This window comes from Sciurus vulgaris (assembly GCF_902686455.1).
Source record: "Sciurus vulgaris genome assembly, chromosome: 4".
NCBI classification, from domain to species: domain Eukaryota; kingdom Metazoa; phylum Chordata; class Mammalia; order Rodentia; family Sciuridae; genus Sciurus; species Sciurus vulgaris.
The window spans coordinates 14029595-14051791 of record NC_136464.1 but is presented as its reverse complement, the minus strand read 5'-3'; the positions used below and the strand labels follow the sequence as shown (position 1 = coordinate 14051791).

General features: G+C 51.3%; 1 protein-coding gene across 6 annotated transcripts in view; it reads right to left on the bottom strand.

The window, feature by feature from the left end:
• The window catches only part of HSPA12A (heat shock protein family A (Hsp70) member 12A), a 144481-nt gene that overhangs the window by 15698 nt on the left and 106586 nt on the right, over nucleotides 1–22197 (bottom strand). For 5 of the 6 annotated variants that reach the window (XM_079136622.1, XM_079136626.1, XM_079136623.1 and 2 more), the window contains 5 exons: nucleotides 15628–15713; nucleotides 14003–14130; nucleotides 10607–10793; nucleotides 8434–8538; nucleotides 5311–5427 (listed from right to left, as the gene is read on the bottom strand). In XM_079136622.1, the coding sequence (XP_078992748.1) occupies nucleotides 5311–5427; nucleotides 8434–8538; nucleotides 10607–10793; nucleotides 14003–14130; nucleotides 15628–15713 (623 nt within the window). Of the gene's footprint in view, nucleotides 1–307; nucleotides 499–5310; nucleotides 5428–8433; nucleotides 8539–10606; nucleotides 10794–14002; nucleotides 14131–15627; nucleotides 15714–22197 lie in introns of those variants that run through there. The other variant, XM_079136627.1, reaches the window with a different exon arrangement.

Genomic DNA, 22197 nt, shown 5'->3' with positions numbered 1-22197 from the left:
GAGCGAGTCCCAAGGGTCCCAGAGGAGGAAATCCAAAATGAGACCAGGAGGAGCCCTTCCGAAGGATAGCTGTACACTGTTTTCCACTCCCCCACTGCTGTGTCAAGGGCCTCCTGGAAGAGCAGAAGCTAACAGGGAGGACTGGCTGCCAAGGAACAGCTGGGCCTGTGTGGACAAGATTCTTGTGCTACGTTCAGATTAGAAAATAAACTAGGCAGCAGGTGGCAGGGAGGGCTGGGGGACAGAGCCCACAGACTCAGTGTTAAGGAAGACAGGCAAAGACCCTGCCGACCCAAAGCCACATTACCATCATCCTGCCCTGCTGGGATGTCAATCTGTCAGGCAGGATTGCCACAGCAGGACCCCATGTGCCAACCAGAGAGACACGGGCCTGGGCTTTGGCAGGAGGGGGCAGGAGAGGAGAAGGAGCTGTACATGAACCCCTCCACCTGACCGGTCCTGAGATTCTGAGCGGGGACTCTGACTTAGATGGGAAATCTTTCAATGGAAAATCAAATCAAGAAGTCCAGAGGCATGAAGAGCTTTGAATTAAATGGTACAACTGGAGGGCGTCTGAGTGTGCGGGTGACAATCTGCAGTTCCCATATCCTAACATCAAAAAGAGACACCTGGGCGGACCCCAGGCCTCCCCAACAGCTCCGCATGGGCTGGACCTGCAGGGGGCACCTTTCATCTGTCCCTCCCAGCTGGGCTGGCCTTGGTTCCATGACAGTAGTTGTGACACATTTCCTTGGGGGGAGCGGGTTTCCTCACTGCCCTGAAGAAGATACAGACAAGGGGTGAAGAGGGCCCCACCCCAGAGGGGAGGAAGCAGCAAGGTCAGAGAGGGGTCTGGGCAGCGTGGGGAGACCAGGACAGAGCAAGCAACCTCCTTTGCTTGACCCAGCCCCCATCACAGTCCCCAGCAGAGGGACTTTGTTCCCACCAGCAACTCCCGCAGAGCCACAGAGGAGAGCTGCAGGGGCGGGGGCCGGGGCGGGGGTGGGGGGGGGGATTGGGCTCTGCACAAATTCCATCTCCCCAGGAGGAATCCCAGAGTCACTGGAGGCTTCCAAGAACAGAAAGAAATGCAAAAGAATTCTTGCAGCCACTCACAACAGCAGCCCTCCTGGAGACCCGTGGCCAGGGTCAGCTGGAGCAGAACATGCCCTCTGCCTTCGCTAATTCTACTATGGCACTGCTCCTATGCCACCGAGATGTGTCCCTCCACAGGGGCCCAGGTCAAACACTTCACTGGTTCTGCCTCCACCTATATAGACGGTGCCTTTTCTAAGGGCATCAATCAGGTCTTCTCGCCCTGTAGTACACAGTAGATGCTTGGGAGGCAGCTGCAAAGGCAACGAATTGACCGCCCCTCCAGCTGGCCTCTCTTCTGCACTTTCCCGACCCTTGTCTTTGCTGAACGCACACGTTCCACAGACACGACCTGGGAATGCTACAAAGTGCCTAAGCCAGGAGGTCAGCTAACTGCTACCCTCCCCCCCCCCCCCCCCCCCGACTCCTCCAGGAATCTGGGTCAGCAGGAGCAGCCTCCTACAGCTTTTCAGAGCCTCACTTGGTGATTGTGAGCTCCACCCAGCAGGAGCAGACTCAGAGCCTGTGGAAGTGGGCGTTTACCCCCACTGCTCAGCTCCCCGGCTCGGCTCCTCTCCCTCTGCAGTCTGCCAGGAGGATCTGTCAAGGGACTGTGTCCACAGCTGAGAAAAGTGGCCAGACCTGCTAAGTGCTCTGCTGGCCTGTCATCAGGCTAAAGAGGGCTACAGCTGTGCCACCACTGGATGTGACGAACTTCTGTCTCCCGTAGGACTGTTTCTCCCACAGCTTGTTCGGACAAGGAGGAAATGCAAGCTGTGTCTCCATGTTAGGAGAGATCACCGTACATATGGGACCATCATTTATTTAACAGGTTTCTGGAACCTACTAGAGTTACACATTTTAGGCAAAATGCCTTTAGAAAAATCTGGAGTAGTTACTATCCATGGTCAGTTCAGTGGAACTCTCTCCCAGTTCCAGGTCTTTCCCAAAGGACTTGGAGGGGGGAATCAGCTGTTCTTCCCACTACCATCTTGTCAACGATACTCTTAAAGGGTCCATAAGTGTCCTGAGTCTGTGAATTATAAACGATGGCAGTTTAACCCATTTCTTCAACAAGCACTGAGACCAGACAAGCCTGGTGAGTCCTGCAGATGAAATGTACCTGCCTGCCTGGCTCTGCAGCCCCCCAGGCAGTGATCTGAGCAGAAGCCCCTGACCAGAAGACAGGGAGCAGAGGGCCACCCCCAGTCTACTCTCACCTCTTTCCCCTCCACCTGGCAGGTGGGAGGGTGCAGCTCAGCCCCACATGACTGTGCCATGAACTTGGGCCCGGGAAGCCTCCATAAGCCTAGAAGGGCTCCACATTTCCTGCCCAAGCAGAGGATGTGCCCAGGCCCCCACTGTCCTGACGGCCGACCCATCCTACTTCATTCTTCAGGCTCTTATGCCTGAAGTCAGGCTGGTGGGATGCTCTGTGGGCGGAGGGGCAAATGGGCAGTCACCACATTGTAGAAGGAAACAATATCCACCCTGCAGAATCTCTTCCAGAGAGATGGATGCCCCGTGAGCATGCTCAGTGGTCGCTGGACCGAGGACTACGGGTTTTGCTCAGGCCTGCATTAGCCAGGTTCTCCAGAGAACCAGAACCAATAGGAGGTAGGGAAACATACAGAGAGACTGATCGGAAGGCTTTGGCTCACAGTTCCAGCGTCTGACGAGTCCTAAGCTCTGCAGTCTGCAAGCTGGAGCCCCAGGGGAGCCAGTGGTGCAGATCCTGTCCAAAGGCCACAGGCTGGAGGCCCAGGAAGAGCCACATGTCAGCTTTAGTCCAAAGGCAGGGAAAAACCCCATGTCCCAGCTCAAACACAAGAAGGAGGCATTTTCTCCCTCTCAGTGCCGGTCAGCCCTCTGCCCTGCCCTGCCTTCCGGGTTGGAGCACACCCAGCCACAAGAGGATCTGCTTTACTCGATCTAGCCACTTAAATGTCAAATTCATTTAAAACTCCAGAATAAATTTTAGCCAAGTAGCTGAGCACTTCCCTGGCCTAGTCAAGCTGACCCATAAAATTTGCTATCGTGGTACAGTATCTTCCTTATTCTGTATAACAATGGTGGGGCGGGACAGCATGCAGAGATGCAGCAAGCCTCCCTTGGTTCTGCCCTCAAACTCTTCAGAAGACAAGCTGAAGAGACCACCTATAAGTCCACAAAACAACTGTGCCCCCACCCCCACCCCCACCGTGGCCCCAAACTATGAGCTGCTCTGCCATGAGCAACCTGAGGACAGGGACCTGTCTTGGCAGGAGATGAATCCAGGGTCTGCCACAGCCCAGGCACACAGAGGCCTGTAGGTGTGTCTAGTGAATAAATTAAAGAGCCAAGAATGATCTCTGCCATCTTTAAATCCACTGGGCCACGTAAATTGAACACAAGGATCAAAGAAAAATTATCAAGGTTTGAAGCCTCAACAGCAAGAATACTGGCCCAGAAAACGTTACCTAGCCTGGAGAAGCCAGGCCCTGCCTGAAGTGCCTCTGGGCTTCAGAAAGCAAATTCACCATGCTGGTCACAGCTGTCCCTGACCGAAGAGGCTGGCCCTTTTCTTTCTGAGTGACCATTTTTATTCCAAAGCCCTCCCAGCCTGGTTTCCCCCTCAGGCTGTCCAGGGTGGGGCCTCACCCATTCAGAGAGGCCATCCTAGGAAAAGCCCCCTGGGCTCCTGGCCCTGATGAACTGACCAGGAACTGCCCCTCTTTTTTTCTTTTTTTCCAGGCTAAAAATACAGTTTGACCCTTTGAGGGGTCACAGATTGGTTGCTGAAGTTTTCCTGTGGCCTGGGAAATTCGAGTCAGAGCCTTGACTCTTGAATCTTCGCCTGAGAAAAGCTCTGTACACAGAGGGGCATCTTCCCAAGTGGCCGTGTCCCACTGTCCCATCTTTGGACACTGAAGGGTGGTGCTCGAGAAGCTCGGTGATGGGGGCTTCTGTGAACAGCTAGACTGCGCTTTCCCCGTCCTTCTTAAAGAAATTGCCTTTCTGGAACCTCCACCCTCTCCTTTCTTCCCTATAAAAACAAGTCTATTTTTGGCAGATCCATACAGGGAGCCAGATTCTCAAAGGAAGGGAAGAGCGGAGGAAGCAGCTCAGGAAAGGGGAGAGTGTGAGGAAGGGGGTTCTCCCCACCCTTGACCATTCGCAAGTATGCTCTCGGTGCTGCGAGGAGTAGGGCCCTGAGCATCCAGCACAATGCGCCACGCTGGGGCTCCATGGCCGTTTCTCTACACGTGGGCTCAGGGTTGACTCTGGGGGTTTATATAGAAAGGCTCAAACATGCAGCCACAAACCTCATCAGACGGTCCCCCCTGGGAAATGTGGTCAGGATGTCTCCTGAGAAGTGTGATGGAGGCAAAGGGACATCTACCGCCTCGGCGAGGGGTCCCGGCTGGGCCTGAGGTCGAAGACTCAGAAAATTGACTCTCAGGATGTAGAGAGTTGACCCAGGGGTTGAAGTTCAACAGGAACCAGCTCTGCCCCAGAGAAGGGAACCATTCTTGCCAGAACTCAGATCCTCACAGAAGTTGTCATGGCTCAAGTTGTCTTCAGAGCAAGAGGGCTGGAGACCAGGAGGATTGGTAGCCCTGGGCCCGCGGGGGTGGGCTGGCCACTAGCACTGGAGGGTCCTGTCCCTGAAGCTCAGAAGTGCCCTGCTGACTGACACACCTTGTAGCCAGGCCACTGCCCTCACAGGGTGCCTGCCTCCGCCCACCTCTCTGGGTGCCGTGGCGTGCCCCTGTGGCCCGTGTGTGCCCAGGATGATCATGCACCTTTATTTCCAGGCTGCAGCTGCGCAGCACGGTTCACGACCAGTGGTCAGTGCCTCGTCTTTACTCTTTTCTTATTCAAATATTCTTGTTTTCCAAAGCCTTTTTCTTAAGGTCCTCACTTCCGTTCATCCACAGAGAAATGTCTCTGAGTCTCTGTCACCTCACCCCAGAGAATCACAGTGGAATCATGACCTGGAATCTTAGAGAGCCAGAAAGAACACTGAGCCCTGACCCTGTGGTTGTCAGACTGACCCCCATGTGTCCCTCAGGGGAAGCTGAGGAATGGGAGGCTCTTGGTACCCCGCAAGTCCCTTTATGCCTCCTTAGGAGGCCTGTGAACACCGGGCGATACCTGAGCAGGGCTACGGTCACCACCATGAGCATCCTGGGTCCTTCTGTGCCGTCCCACCCGCTCCGCCCCCACCCTCACCTGGTAAGCAGCTTGTCTCATGAACTGCTTGGCCGGCTGTTTCCAGATGGCGGGCACCGTGATGACCCATCTGACATCCGAGTTCTCAAATTCTGAACCCGCCTGGTCACTCAGCTCCTAAAGTCAAGGAAGAGACACGCCGTGGATCAGGTGGCAGTGCTAGTCCAAGGGCGCGCCTCCCGAGGCTTTGCTGAGAATCCAGGCTCCCGACACGGGCTCCCCAGGAGTCTGTTCCACAGCTCTGCAACTTACCCGGGTTAGGGGGCAAGGGTCTTTTTCTTTTTTCTTTTTTCAATATTCAATAAGCAGAGAGCTCACTGAGTCACTCAGAAATGAGGGAGGTGGGTGAGAGGGAAATCCCTTTGGTCTGCCTGATCTTTGTACATCAGACAAATGACAACCTCCCAGTTCTCAGTTCTCAGGTCTATACAATGGGGATAAGAGCAATAAGACCTAGCTTGCAAGGTGCTGGAGGATCGAGAGCTACATTTACTGAGGGCCAGTGTCAGTCCCTTTGAGCACTTTGAGGACTTTATCTCTGCAAGAGGCTGTGCAGGAAGGGATACTGTGTCCCTTTCCTACAGATAGGAATGCTGAAACTTGGACACGCTCACTTCCTTTTTGACCAGCTAGAAAGTGGCAGAGCCAAAATTTAGACCCAGACCCAGGTCTACCTTGACTCTAAAGACCAAGGTCTTAACTAAATGGTCACACGTGGTCTCGTGTCTAGAAGGGTGCTGGAACCCACAGGCACAGGACCGTGTTGGCTTCCATCAGGGTTGTCATCTACCTTACTGCAAGCCCAGCACAGGAGGGGAGTTTTCCTGCCACGACGGGAAGGGAGTGAACGACGTCACCTAACTAAGGACCATGCTGCCTTCAACTTTCAGGTAAGGTTGAATTGAATCGGGGGTGGTGGGATTAGGATAAAGAGGATGGCAAAAGAGGTTTCCACCTGGCCCACACAGATAAGTCGCCACAATAGTTCTCAGACTCGTATTCACATCTGTAAAATGGGGACAATAAAACGAATCTGCAGCATCATTGGCAAAAATCAAATGACGCACAGGTGGAATGCTCTGATCAACGCTACAGCCTCTGATCAACGCTACAGCCTTCCTTCCCCAACAGGGGAATCCTCCTATTGCCAGAGAAATCTGAAATCAGACCTAAACACACACTAAGGCACTTCTGTCTCAAAGTCAGTTCTGAGGACACAAGATTAACAGGCTGGTTAAAAGAAATCTCTTTTCTGACTGTGTCTGATATCCCTATTGTTTCACATAGTAATCTCTGGTCTGACCCACCCTCTCACTGAACTCACTTCCTCTTTGATCAGTAGACTTTTTTTCTTTTTTTGCCTTTTAAAAATAGTCCTAATTTTTAAATTGTGGTAAAAATATATGTACCATAAAATTTGCCATTTTAAACCATTATTAAGTATACAGACTAGTTGTGTTAAGTACATTCAGTAAACATGTTTTTAGAAACACCCCTGCCTCCGGTCAACATAAAGCAGCCTTTTTTTTTAAATCATCACATTTTGATTCTTTGCAGGTCCCTGCGGGGCTTTGAAAAGCAGGGGAGCAGGCTGATGTGTGGACACCAGTCGCCATGCAGGCTAATTTCAGCACTTTAAACAGGAAAGGGCTCAGAGCGTGAGGGATGGGCTTCCCTGGGCTGTCTGGGAGGCTGAGGGGCCCTTTGCTCCACAGTGGCTGGGGAGCAGCTGGAAGGTGGCTCGGTGATGGAGCCTTGCCTAGCACGCGAAGGCCCTGGGTTCCATTCCCAGCACGGCCAACCCCTCCCCCCATAAAAAAAAAGCAAAGCAAAGGCACCAACACAGAGCATCGTATGGTGTCAGGCTCCCCACCAGCTCCCCTTCATGAGGGCCGGCTTCCTGACCAGACAGCCTCATGGATGTGATTTCAGGCGTTCCACTTCAGCAGATACTCTACCAGAGCGCATCCTGGCCCAGCATGCCGAGCCCTCCCCTCTGAATCCACTCGGCCGTCCTCAATGGCAGCCAGGCCCTGACATCTTCCCAAACAGCTTTTGCCCTGGAATTTCTTCACAGCATGCTCCCAGCTGGGAGAAGCTGCTGCTTTGCAGAAGAGCGCACAAGCTGGTTCCCAGAACCCGTCTGGAAGAGCCGACAAGCTCGCGCGCACACACACACACACACACACACACACACACACACGCACGTGCACACGCACGCACGATGGGATCCTGGCTGATATTCAGGGTCCCCTTCGCTCCACCTCCTCTCTCCCATGCTGAATTGGAACGCCTACCAGGCCCTGGGGCACTTCATAGTCCAGTATTTCCCTTCGTGTCCAAATGACCCTCCAGATATGGTGACCTGCCCTATTCTCAGGATAACAAAGTGGTTTTGGGGAAGATTAGGTGCCTGGCCCAAGACTACCCAGCTGCAACTGGGTCTCCTGTGGTCTTTAATTTTGTTAACTGTGATATGATCCACATATATGATAGTGTCCTCCTTTTAAGCTGTGTGACTCATTGGGTTTTAGTAGCACCTCATGGTCATGCAATCACCCCCTATGCTTTGGCTCTCATGCCTCATTCCCACCCCCCAGCTCCTGGCAACTATAATCGATTTTCTGCCTCTGTGGATCTGGCTTCTTTCATTTCATATGATGATTTCGAGATTCATCCATATGGTGGTATGTATCAGTATTTCGTTCCTGTTTATGGCTGAATAATATTCCATTGTGTGGATATACCACATTTTGGTTATCCATTCTTCAGTTGATGGACATTTGGGTTGTTTCCACTTTTCAGTCATTATAAATACTGCTGCAGTGAGCATTCATGTATACACATGTTGGTGTGAATATGTTTCCATTTCTCTAGGTATATATCCTAGAGTAGCACTGCTGTCACACAGCATCTTTAACCTTCCGAGGGACTTACAAACTGTTCTCTGAAGCGTCTGTGCTATCTTCCACTCCAGCCAGCAATGTCTGAGGCCACACCCTGCTGTTGTGAATCCAAAGCCCACATTCTCTCCCTCCAGGCCACACCTCTTCCTAGCTGGCAGGCGTATCAACCCGGAAATGGAGCCTAACCTGGGCTGACAGGCATCAACCGCCACCCTACCTTCAGCGCCTGCTCCTTGAAGTACTGCAGGGCGTAAGCAAAGATTTCAAGGGCTTTGACTTTCTTGCCATTTGCTGCCGTCAGGTCTGTATCCATGGTGAGGTCCTGGTCGGGGGGAAGGAATGAATCACAATAAGACAAAGGAGAGATATACCTTCGACTTTGGGAAGTGACGCTGGGAAATCTGGGATACCCTGGTTGGCCGTATTTCATGCTTTCCCACATTTGACAAGGCAGACTAGGATGGTGTGTCCCCCCAATGGGGCCTGGCAGCCGTGTTCCTTTCCTGTGTGAGAGTCTCGGGCTGCTCCCCCTGGGCACCACCTTTACTCCCACTTCTTCCCTCCCTCCCTCTTTCTCCCTGGACCGTCTGGGGGTTTCAGGGCACTAGCAGAGGCTGGGAAGAGAAAATGGGCAGCAGACACCACGTCCAATGCAATTTACATACTGTTTCCGTATCTGGTCACACACGGTCACCCTCGGAAGGCCCCTCATGGAGGCCTAGTTCATGTCAACTCACTGCCAACCATGACTCTAAACAAACACGAAGCTCTCATTCCCCAATTAGCTGCCAGCCAAGCCACCGAAACAGAAGAGCTCCTATTTTAAGGCCTGCCCTGTCTGATCGGCTGGGAGCACAGTATCACTGCCTGCAGTGCTCCGCCAGAAGCCAAAGCAGCTGCCGCAGGGGACTTTGAACGGAGACTGCTCTGTGGAGCCCAGATCCTGGGTGGACAGAGGTTATTAAAAAATGATCAGAAAAGTGTCCATGGGCGGAGGATGGGCCTAGAGTGGGACAAACACCAGGAGGAGACCCTGGAACCAACAGGCTCATTAATGCTCAACAGCAAACAATCCAGGGGCCCTCAGGATTGATGGAGGCTGGGTGATTATGCTTTGCCTTTGGAGAGAGAAGCAGCGGTGGGTAGAAAACCAGCATGGTGGAGCGCTCCACATGTGCTTGTCCCGCCTGCCGCCTCCCCCTCCTGCCACTTAGCAAAGATAACCCAGCCTTTGGCTCCCAGGCTCAGGAAGGCTGTGGAGCATCAGGAAGCCACAGCTCTGAACTAAAAAAATGAACTTGAAGTCAACAGTGCGCTGCCTCCAGCTGCACAGTCCTGACACTCAGCATCAAATCCCATCAGGGGAGACGGGAGGAGTCACTTCCGGCCAGAGTCTGCATCAGAGCGAGAGCCATGGTACGTGGTGCTCACAGAGCCTTGGAAGGCAGGGTGCTGGCTGCTGAGTTTCCCCTTGAAACCTTTGCCAGCTGACAAGGGAAAGTGGTGCTGATGGGAGCGAGCTCTGGACTAGAGCCCACCTGTCCCAGGCAGAGTTCTGCGAGCTTTCTGTACCTTCCTTCCTTCAGTCCTTACAGTTCCCTCACGAGCAAGGAGGGTGCTGTCATCGTCTCCATGTTACAAAGTCAAATGAGGTGCAGGCAGGGTAAGTCACTTGTAAATGTCTCGAAGGTACCAGAGGCAGCAGTTAGACCGAAGCTGCCGGGCCCCAGGGTCCATGGCCTCACCCCCATCACCATCTGCATCTCCAAGTACTGGGAGTTGAAGAAAGTTTTGGGGGTGAAAAGGCTCAAATTGAAAACAATTCCAGCTTCCTGTGCAGCTTCGAGCTTCAGCGTCTTTTACGGAACTGGCTTTCTGCGAACTGAAGTGAGGCCACCGCTCTGGCATGTGGGGTGTTGTCGGGTGTGGTACCCGAGCTCCTCCTTTCCCACGCAGAGGGTAGACGTGCCAGCTGTCACCGGGTTGTTTCTTCCAAATTGATTAGTTAATAGCCACTGGCTTGAGCCCCCCAAATGTCCCCAGACCCTGAGGCTTCCCTGTGGAGAGAGGATCTCCCCATCTCCCAACAGTGCGATAACCGAAAGGGGAACTCCTGTCACAGAAGGGAGCCCAGCATCCTGTACCCAAGCTGTAGGCAGGGTCCCTTCTGACTGGCCAGTTTCCAAGACAAATGAGTAGTTCAATATTCTGAATGTATCCCTGCCTATATGTTCATCAGAAAGCACTGTGTATCCCACAAAAAGTGTCACATGTTCAAGGTAAATGGACCTTAATTTCTATCTGGGAGAAACCCAAGGGCCCCTGGGCTGGGACACATCCCGCCCCCCAGGGCTGGCTCCTGTGCAGAACTTGGACCCGGGCTCTCTCACCCCTGTGGTATGCAGCTTCATCTTGAACTTTTCCAGATACAGCCACTGCTTGGCCTCGGTGGGATCCAGGTCATGGTAAAAGTCCCTGGCAGCGTACCCGAAGCTGTGGAACTTCCTCTCAGGGGTCAACAAGATGGTGGTCGGGGTCTTCTGGTTGGACACACCAGGATCGCCTCCCTCCCATCGCCTGCCACCAAGGAAAGGCAGAGGTTAGGAGGCCTTTGAAAATCCCAGTTCAGGCAGCAAAGAGTAAGCACCCACTGTATGCATGACTGTCAGATGTGAATGCTTAGGTACATACTGGTCCAGCTGCCAGAGACACAAGTTCAAATAGAAGGAGAAAGGGCAACTGCCAAGCTCTTGCTCAATAACGAGGTCTGCCTTTACCCGTTCACTCGGCACTTACTGAGGAGCTACTCTGTGCCATGTGCTGGTGACACAGGGACAAAACATTTATGCTCTGCCTTCAAATAACTCAGTAGGTAGTAACTGGTACGTAGGTAATTTGTTTTGGCTTTTGGAGGGGGAGTTTAATTTGCAAGCACTCAACAGCATCAAGTTGGCTTGAATCCTCTTTGAAAAAAACATATAAATACCAGCCCTCTCAGGTGGAAATGAGGGGACCAGAGAAGTGGCCTGAGGGGTCAGAGAAGGCAGAAGTATCAGCCCATGTGGCCAGGAGCATGTGCAGGACTCAGGGGGACTGAAGAAGCAAAGGAAGACTGGATCTCAGAGGAAAGAAGGACACTCCCGGGGGCTGGAGGTGAGCAGATCAGGGCTGGACAACGTGTGTAAATGAGAAGCATAACTGTGTAACTGGAAGAGCAAACAATGAGACTGGGAAGTGGCAGGTCCTGGCTGGAAAGAGTCCTACAGACTTAAGAAAATCTGTGAACAATGGGGAGCCACCAAAGGTCTTGGATCAAGGTATGACGGAATCAGAGCTGCTGTTCATGAGAGCAAATTGAACTGAAGACAGCAGACAGGAAGCCAGGGGCAGATAAGAAGTCAGGCCTGGCCTGGAAGCAGAGATGAACAAGCCATAGGAAGAGAGAGGTGGGGACAGAGGTGCGGATCCCGTTCAAAGGGAGAAGTGAGCCAACAGGGCATGGCCTTCGAGCTCAGGAGCCCAGAAGAGGGGACACAGACACAGCACTGAGCGCTGGGCCAGGACAGGCTGGAGGGAATGGCAGGGAGCTCCAGTCAAGTGTGTCAAAAATACAAGTGAGGTATCCCCATAGCTCAGTGACAGCCATGATGACAAGATGGGATGGGAACACTGAGGAGCGAAAGGGCCACTAAAGAGGAGCCAGAAGAAAGGCAGAAGACAGACACAGGTGGTGGAGCAGGGCAGGGTAGGCTGAACCCCAGAGAAGCTTCCTCCCTTCTGTTGCCCAGAAAGAAAGGAGAAAGAGGGAAGTGGGGGGGGGGGGGGGGGAGAGGGCAGGTGACTCATGCTTCCTGTCTTCACTGCAGAGAAGCCAGGCCTGCCAAGAGCCCAGGCTGTTCCCTTCCACACGACCCTGTGAGCAGCCTCAGGAGGAGACTCAGCACGGAGGGGAATGAGCCGCTTCCCCTGACCCACTGGGGTGGTGGCTGCACCCCTGGCTGAGCTTAAACCTGCTCCCTGCACCCCATTATTGAGCATCAGTAGGGCCATGGTGGTCCAGATGGAGTGCCGACCTCCGCAAGATTTGCCGCTCGGATGGCCCTGGAATCATCCCCGGCCAATTTCCCAGCCAAGCTCCAACAGGACTCAAGCTTCCACTCCAGGAGCCCAAGTCCCCGAGGTGACCACATGGAGACACAGGGACAATTCTTATGCCAAGCATCAGCTCTACACACAGCTTTTCACAAACAGTCTTGTCATTACTCTCCACGGTGACATTTTCAGTAATGACCCCATGAGCTTTTCCCTTCAAATTTTTAGTCCTCCATTCCTATTTAAATGCAAAATATTAAATTCCTCCTTCATACCTTTATCAGTCTGTATCATGGTTATGTTAATATGTTCTGACTGAAATAAAATCCAGGCAGAACCAACCTCCTCCGAAGACTCTGTAATAACTAAGATCCGTCTCTAAAGGCCCGAGCCAGTGGCCGTCCTTAGCGCTCCTTCAGGTAAGCCCAGAGCTGTTCTCGCTCCTCCTTTTCCACCTTCACTGCCTGACTCTCCTGTGGAAATAACGTTTCTGAGAACAACTACCTGGAAGCAGGTGAGCATCGACTGGAGTTACTGTCCATCTGGGAGGGCAGCACAGACCCCGAAGGCACCGTCTGGCTCACCAGAGGTGGAATGCTAGGGGACGCTCAGTGCTGCATGGTCACCAGGGTTCACTAGTAGAGCTGGCTTTCCGTCTTTTCCTAAGGAGAGGACACCCAGACACCCAAGGGCCTCTGGAGCCTCTCACAAGTACAAGGGCCTCAGGCTGAGCCACTTCTGGTTGTCAAGAGGAAGTAAAGCCACGCCTCGTAGGCTGGTAGGACCCACCGGTATTTTTACACTGCACTTCTTAAGAACACCTAAAATCTTACTCTGGGGGTGATGCATATCAACTCCACAGTTAATAGTTAAAAGAAATACAAAACCAGTTACAATGTATTTCAAACCCTCTCCTCTATGGAAAATCGGGCTTCCAAAGATTTGAGGGGCCACAGAGGCTGCAAGAAGTTCAAGGGTCAAGACTGGGAGAGCCAACACAGGCGCCAGGACAGATCAGAGTCCTCACAGACACTGGTTTCCAGGGATGGGTGGTGTGAGGGCTGCCGGGCTGCTCTGCACAGCGGTGGGCATTAGGGGGGGTGACCTGGCACACAATGCCCCAGGAGGCCAGGGCCACTTTGCCTTCAGGGCCGTTTGGCCGAGATTCACCCCTGGCTGCCTTCTCTGGGCCCAGGCCTTCAGCCTTTGTGTGACATCACCTGAAAGAGCTGGTACTTCTCTGCATGCTGAGTACTTGACAGGGAATCTCATTTGCAAGAGGCAAATTCACAGGCACCACCACTATCACCATTTCACAGATGAGGAAACTGAGGCTTAGCTGGTTTAATCCAGAGTCATACAGCAAGTGGCTGGGGCCAGCACCTGGACCTCCTCCATCACAGAGGCCATGTAGGTCAGCTCCTCTCACCAGGCCATACCCTGGCTCCCCTGGCCAAGCTTCAAGCTAGTGCCTGGTCCCTCCCCCGACCAACTGAATCAGAATTAAACCAGGGCTTTGGCCGACAGGAACCTGGAGCCTGTGGGCCAGAAATGGCTTGCCCAAAGTGGACAGTGGGTCTGGGCCAAGCTGGGCCAGAAGCCAGGGTCCTCCTCCTAAGTGCCATTCACCTGCCCATGGACGGCCGGCCCTGGGTGTGACTGGTGCCAGCTCAAGCCCCGCCCACAGCACTCACCTCATCACGTGAATACATTCTGGCTCCTTGGTGAAGCTGTAGGCGTAGCCGCTGGACGTGGTCCCGAAGTCAATGGCCACCACCACGAGGAACGTCTGCTGTTCTGAGACGTTGGGATCCGCATCATTCTGTGGATACAAGTGAGGCACTGTGCCCGGGCCAGGCCTGGCTTTTGGGGGACAGTTCCACCCTGTCCAGCTGTGTACTCACTGCAGGCAGAAGGGCTTCCATATTCCTGCTCAGGTCTGCCACGTGGCAGCCCTGGGGCCAGGGCAGGCCAGCCTCAGCCCTGCATGAGTGGCTCAGGGGGAATGGAGGTGCCCAAGTGGGGCCCAGGTCGCCTGGGCAGGGCCCTGCTTGCACTCATCAACTCTGCATGCCCATGGCTAATCATGGACACGCTACCATGGAGCGGAAGCTGGTAGCTCCCTGGTGAGACACTGTCTCCCCCATTTGCCCTCTGAGTCCCTGCAGACCTCCAGTCACTGCCCAGAGCACTCTGCTAGCTGTGCCCTTCATGCCTCCCAGTGATCTCGCCACCTGTGCCGGCACTTCATGCACCTGAACAGACTGGGCACAGGCTGGGCACACCCAGGACACTACCTGATCCTGCACGCCAGTCATGTGTCCCCGCCACACCCATAGCCTCATTTATCAGAACCCATTTTTTTTTTTAAGCAACGTACACTTCCTTTCTTTTAACTCCCACATGACTCAGATCATAAAAGCCAACACATGTTGAAGCTGGTGTATTGGTTGAAGCAGGAGGTGAGAACAATGCCCACTTACCCACTGGCCTATCCTTCCCCTGTCCCCTACCTTCCTCCCCACCAATCTGAAGCTCCTGTAGGGAACCTTCAGGGTGCAGCATTTGGAAACCACGGGACCTGGCCACAGGTGACCGACCCTCACCACTGCAGGACTGAGGGAGTGTCCAGGGTACAGGTCTTTGTGTGCAACAGGGGGACAGTTCGAGGAAACCAGGACAGGTGACACCCACTACCAAGCTCCGAAGCTCTTGCCAGCAGGGTCCTTGTGAGCTGCGCAGCTCAGGCAAAGCTGCCCTTTCCTCAGGCACCTGTGGTGGCTGCGTGGATGCCCCTCTGAACAGCAACCCACAGGGACCACCTCCTCTTACAGTGAAGGGTAGGGTGGGGAGGGTCAGAGCAATGGCCCAGGCTCCAGCCCCTCACTGGTGAGAATCCTGCTCCGGTCTTCTCTCCTGGGCAAACTGTTGCAGAAGCAATACCCCAACCACAGGCTCTTAGACATGGCAGGTAGCAGCGGAGGGCAAAGCCACTGTGTTTCACTAATTCCCCTCCTTCCTAGCGGATGCCTGTGGTGGCTGGAACAGGCCTTTAAAGAGCCGCTCCCAGCCTGCCTACTGGTGTCACTCACCCAGGCCCGCAACTCTGGAAGCACAGGCCTCGCCATGGAAAGCCTTTCTAGATCCAGAGTGGAGAAGGGGCTTGGCAGGGCTCGCACGGCTGGTACCTGGGCAGTTAAATCTCCACCCAGTGGACGTGAAGGGCTGTCCAGTGGCCTGAACAGTGAGAGCAGACACAGAAGGAAAAGGTAGCCAGCTCACACACATGCACGCGTGCACACATGCACACACTTCTTACCACGATGTGGGAAGGAGACAGAGGTGTGATTCCTGTGTCCCCAAGACTCCGGGCTGGAGATGAATATGCAGAGGTGGGGGCTGTTTCTGAAAGGAAAGATGAAGTCCCCCGTTAGATGTGGCACAGGCTGGTCCTGGGAGCAGAAGTGAGGCCTGTATGGCTTCGCTCCTCAGGCATTGGGCTCCCTGGAAGCAGGGCCCAACCCTAGCCAGAATGCAGAGTGTCCATGTCCATAGCAGTACCCCTTTGGGTTTGGTATTAGAGCCTGACCCAGTGAGATGTCCCTGTCCCTTTTCTCCCAGTGACTACAAGGCCTCTCACTATGCCACCCAACCTCCACCAAGCAGGAGATACAATTCAGTCCCCAAAAGGCCCCAGCATTTTGTTTGGCTGCTCTGGGGCCTTGCTGGACCTGTGTGTGCTCTCTCTGGGGACAGAGGCTGGACACTGCACCTATGAATCCCAGGAGCCATACTTGGTGTGTCCTGCTCCATTTAATGTGTAGCCTAATACCTGGTAGGAGGGCTCAAGGTGTCTGGGAAAGGCCTGGCTGCTTTTGAGGCAGCACAAGGAGCAGCTCCATCTGCCTCTTCTGCTAAATCACCTTGCATTAACCTCAGGCTCCTGCAAAATCTTTTGCAATTGTGTGGGAACTCAAACAGCATCATTACAGCGAGTACCCAACAGCCAAGGGATGAAACACGGAAGACCTGGAATCTGCACAGCTGCCTCCCTTCTCTGCAAGCTCATGCTCTTTCTCCTCCCATGAGGCTTAGCTCCAGCTCTGGGAGAGCCATGAAATTACAGAGGTAAAGGGTTGAATAAGCATTTCTCAGAGAAGATATGCAAATGGTCAGGAAGCTTATGAAAATGTGCTAAATGTCATTAGTCAATTAGAGAAATAATGCAAATCCAAACTATGAGATACACCACACCCACTAGGATGACAACAATTTCTTTAAAAAAAGTAAGGACAGTAACAAGTGTAGGAAAACACGAGAAGAAATTGGAACTCTATGCATGCTAGTGAGAATGTAAAATGGTACAGTCATTGGAAACAGTTTAGAGGTTTCTTAAAAAGTCAAATATAAAATTACCGTATGACCCAGTAATCCTACCTCTAGGTATCTCCTCAAAAGAATTGAAAACAGGGACTTGACTTGAAGAGGTACTTATGTGTGAATGTTCATTATAGCATTATTCACAACAGTCAGAACACAGAAACAACCCACGATAAGTAGATAAATAAAATGTGGTACATACATATGAAGGAACAGTATTCAGCTATAAAAAGGAATGATATTCTTATACATGCTACCACAGGGACAAAACAGAAAACATGCTAAGTGAAATAATCTGGACACAAAAGAATAAATACTATATAATTTTGCTTATATTTAATATCCATAATAGGCAAATTTGCAGAGAGAGAAAGTAGATTAGAGGTTACCAGGAATTGGAGGGAGGAAGAATGGGGAGTTATTGCTTAATGAGCACAAAGGTCCTGATTGGGGTGATGAAAAGTTTTAGAAATAAATAGCAGTGAAGGTTACACAACATTGAGAATATGATTCATGGCCCTGAACTGTACAGTTAAAAATGGTTAAAATGCCAAATTTCATTACACACACTTTATCATAATAAAAAAAAGTTTTTAAAACAATGTGCTCATCTGGGGGGAAGCAATTTCCTATTTCTATCAGATCCCGTGGCCCTGTGCTCTTTCAAAGAGAATGGAGGTAATAATGTTAGCTCATGTACATAAACGACTCCATGACTGATGTGATCCTACAACACGTACAATCAGAAAAGTGAGAAATTATACTCCATGTATGGATAATTTATCAGAATGCATAAATGCATTCTACTGTCACGTACAACTAATTAGAACAAATTTAAATATTACCAACAAATAGAGAATGGAGAAGTAAGCTGCGTTCCTCCACCAACCTGCTGAACTCTGCCATCTTTGCTAATCTCCCAGCACAAGGGTACCACCTTCCATAAAAGAAGCGGGGACTCTGCCTCTCCACTGAGGGTCCCAGTCCGGTGATCCTTCCACCCATTCATGGTATTTCCTTCCTGCCCCTTGGGCAGCCTTTGGAGAGATGCCATCCAGCCCCAGGAGCTGCCCTCTCTCCACCTGCTACCTGGAAGGCCTGTGGCCATGTGTCCACATTTGCACAGAAGGTCTTGGAAGAAACCAAATGTCTAATTACCCAGAAAATCTGGTGTTGGCAATTAGCAAACAAGCTATTATCCACTGACAATCCATCCACCCTGCTGTTGCTTGATTCTAATTATCCCATCACTCAGCCCTTCTCCAAGCATGTCCTGGGTCATCCCACTGACTCGCAAAATAGCATGGGTCCAGCCACACACTGAACACATGCCTTGGACCCCAGGGGACTCCAGGGGACTCTGAGGGCAGTAATCAAGGATTTTTTGTTGCTGTTGTTCTCCTCATACCTCCCTGTCCCACTGCCTCTGGGGAAGTACTAAACAAATAATTTGACTTGCTGATTACTCTCTAGGCCTAGAGGCAGTTGAACTTCATGAACTTCTTCCATCATAAATTAAAATTCAGCTACATTATGCAATGATTTAAAACTGATCTGCATAGAAGGGATGGAGGGGAAACATTTTCATAGGTACTTACAAACTGGGCACACCCACATCTGCACATCTACAGAGTCCAAGTTAAAGATAATTCACCAGTGAGTGCCCACCAACCCAGCAGAGGAATATACAAAGGCTGCAGAGACATTTATTTTCGGTTGATCTCTCTCTGTGCTATTTAGAATGTCAAAGTGGTGCTCAAAATTTCATGGGGAAAAGACTGGAAAAGCCGACCTTATCCCCTGAAGAGTAACAGTGGAAAGTTCAATTAATTCTGGTGTGCTAATGATCCCAATAAGGCTTGAGATCTTTCACGCCTTAGAACTAAACATGAAAAGGTCAGTGGTGTGTTATCTATTCATCTATGGCTATCTGAGCGATATGAGCTAACAGAGGACAGGCAGCGCGCTTCCCTCAGCCATGCCCAGCCTTCACCCACAGTAAGGAAGGCTACACACCATTCACACTGCCTCTGTAAAGCTAGCTCAATGACCTCTGCCCCAGGCTGCTTCCACCTATGCAAGTTTTCAGTATATACAGGTCAACTGGGGCACATTGGGAACAGACGAGAAGCCAAAAGCTCAACCTGAATAGAGGTTTTTATATGGCTGGTTTTTATATGGCAGGTTTAGCAGAAGAAAAGAAATTTCAGGCCCCAGCTGTGGAAACAGGGAAGAAAGACTGCTAAAAGAGAGATGAGAGGAAAATGCTTCATCAGGAAATGTGGTCAAGGGCAGAGCCCAAGGATCTGGAACACTGAAAAACACCTACCCACCGTTCCAGGTAGATCACATAAAGACCACCCAGAGCACTTTTCTTGTCAAGCACTAAGTTACCCCGACATCCACGACACAGAGGGATTCCATGGTCTCACAGAATCGGAAATACGCTGACCGCTTCAAGAACGCAAATCATCAGTCACAAAACTGGTTAAGTGGAAGGGAAGAGACCCTGGAACTTACTATTAACCAGCAATGAATTATCAGGTCTGCTTTGCTATTAGATAATTTAATACCACTTCGGTCGCATAGTGTGCAGATGATCTTCTAAAGGTTAATGAATATAAAAACAAGTCGATCAAAGTGTTCCCAGGTTTGCTCTTAGACCTCAAAACCTCCTGTCCCTAACACACTCTTCAACCACGTCATTTAAAAATAACATTTGCCTCAAAGAAGAGGGTATAAATAAATTTTAAAAAATATTTTGAAGCAATGTACAGGGCAAATAAATAAAAGAGTTACTTGAACAACAAGTTTCATACCACGGGGCTTCTTGGAACCCCAAACCAGGCAGTCGAGGGGGACCTAGTTTAACTTGGTCATTGAATCCTCCTCACTTGCCTTTCAATGGAGCAAGAATTAAATTGCAGGCTTCATTGGGGTTCCTGCTACAAAATGCAAGACATGTACAATTCAAACACATTTTTATTTGCTCCCAGCTCTAATGGCTTTAATCAAAGCAGACGTTCTTAAAATTAAAAAATAGCCTTGCTGAGAGAACCTCAAAGACAGTCATAATTCACCAACTCATTCGCTCCTCCGCAGGAGACATTAGTCAGCAAAGGGCCATGAGCAGAACCACAGGCTCTGAGACACACTGATCGATCCTGCTCGGTATATGCAATGCTTTTAAAGATGAAGACAGAACCATTGGGCTGACTTTATTCCATGGAGCTCCAGACTCTTGTGAAAGTGACAGGTGGTCTCAACAATAGCGACAGGCTCGAGTCTCCAGTCCTTCTCACCAGCTTCGGATTTAGGTATCTATCAAAGAAATACCCATTTCTAAAGGATTTTTAAGGTCTGGTCCTTATTTTAAAAATTACACACAGACACACACACACACACATATACACACATGCGCGTGCATGCACATGAATATTTTCCTCATTTCTCTTTTCCTGCAGGCTGTGAGGACAGGCATCTGCTGACCACTGCCTAAAATTAGGCTTTTTGAATAAAAGCCCTCTCTCTTTCTCTCCTTATGCACCCTCCTCCCAGTGTCCTCTTTGAAAATTGATCAGTTCAAGGTCATGTGTAGGTTACTTGCAAATGTCTTTTAAGAAAGAAAATAAAAAATCTTTTATGACCCCCTAACAGGCGTCATGGCTAGCTGAACTAATGCATTATTACCGTAAGCTGAGCTTCCATTTCAGTAAATAATTTATGGGCTTTTTTTTTTTAATCACCATGGTTGATGTCCAGAGTAAATGGAAATTTTATTGGCATGAACGGGAGACCCTATGAAGAACACTGGGTGTAAAATAACTGCTCTCCAAATGCTAAATAACAATTATGGAAACGACCATTTACCGTGGTGGAAAGGCTGAATGGAGGTCTGCACCAGGTTCACGACATTGGGCAGCATCTTCTTCTTACTCTTCCTGCCTCCAGTCCAGAAGACGAGATGCCCCAATGGGAGAACAGGGGCACTGGGTTTCCCAAGAGAGTGAAATCCTGAGTCACTGCCACCCCTGATTGTCAATGGGTGGTTCATTTTCCCTCTCTTAACCACAGGTTCATGCACTGATTTGTGGGCCTCCTACTTGGGCCTCTGTGTGCCCAGGAAATTGCTGGGAGAGGGGAGGAAATACTTTCTAGACCAACAGTTGTCAGGAATTGTATTCAGCAAGCTTGCAGCCCCTGCCCAGCTGCCCCCAGTATTTGGCAGGGCTCCACCAGATCACCCCACACGTGGTTCCAAGATACTCCTGTCCACCTGGCCGCTCTTCCACAGACTCTGCTCAGTGGGGCAGGGCTACGTCTAACTTCATCTCCAGCTCCTCACCTGTCACAGGCACTCACGTGTCAAAGGGATGAGAGGAGGAAGGAAGGTGGATATTGCATGGATGGATGGGGATGGGGAGATGGATGCTTCCATGTGTGACCAAAAGTGAACTCAGCAGCTCCAGACTGGAAGGGCCAGTGAGGCGTTTTGCAGCAGGGGTGGCCTAGCCACACCGGGGTCGGAACACCAGCAATGCACATTGTGAGTTACCACTGACAACTGGGATTGGCTTCCAAATCTCCTGGATTCCCCTCCCTCCTCAGACACCCCTTTTGCCAGGGAACCATCGCTGATCCCAGACAGGAGATCAGCTGTACTCAGTCCCTTCTCCTTCCACCCCCAAGGCCTGACAGTCCTGCTTCCTAGCATCTCTCACATTCACTGTCCCCTGCCAAGTTACCACCGCAGCCTTGCTCCAGATCCTCCCAAACTGGACCAGGGCTCCTGCCCTGGGCCTGCCCCACGAAGCCACAGTCACCCTGTAGTCAGAGCCGCCTGGTCAGAGCATTAAGTCTGCTCACATTCTCAGCTTTGTCAGCAGTGTCCCTGACGACCACTCCACACTGGGTAAAATCCATCCTGTCAAAGCTGCACCTCCATCCATCCGTGGCCTCCTCTCTCTATTCCATCTTTGGCCAGGCCAAGCCCGCCCTCAGACCCTAGAACATCTGTGCCTGACCAACCTCCAGGCTCTGCGCACACTGTCCCTGGTGTGGAAGAGCGTCTACCCTGCTTCCACAGCACAACAGCTCTGCCTTGCCCTCTGAGACTCCACCTCCAAAGGCTGGCCCCCTCTGAGAGTGGAGAGATTTCTCAATTCTATGGGTACCAGGAGAAGGGAAACTGTCAATCAGTGACTGTTGGCAAAACCCAGATGTGGGAAACTCTACAATAGCCACATTTCTCCAAGAAATAAAATCAGGGGAAATAAACAGGCAAGGAGTGGAAAACTACAAACCAGGATTCTCAAACTCTGATGTGCATCGGATTCTGTTTCTGGTCCTACCCCTAGAGCTTCTGATCTGGTAGGCCTCAGACTGGAGAATTTGCATCTGTCATTAGCCCCCAGGCTCCTCCACTCTGCCCTGAGACCAAATGCGACAGCTTAAAGAGACTTAAAACAGTTCAACTCCAGTAACTGCCCAGTGTGGATGTTCATGGGAT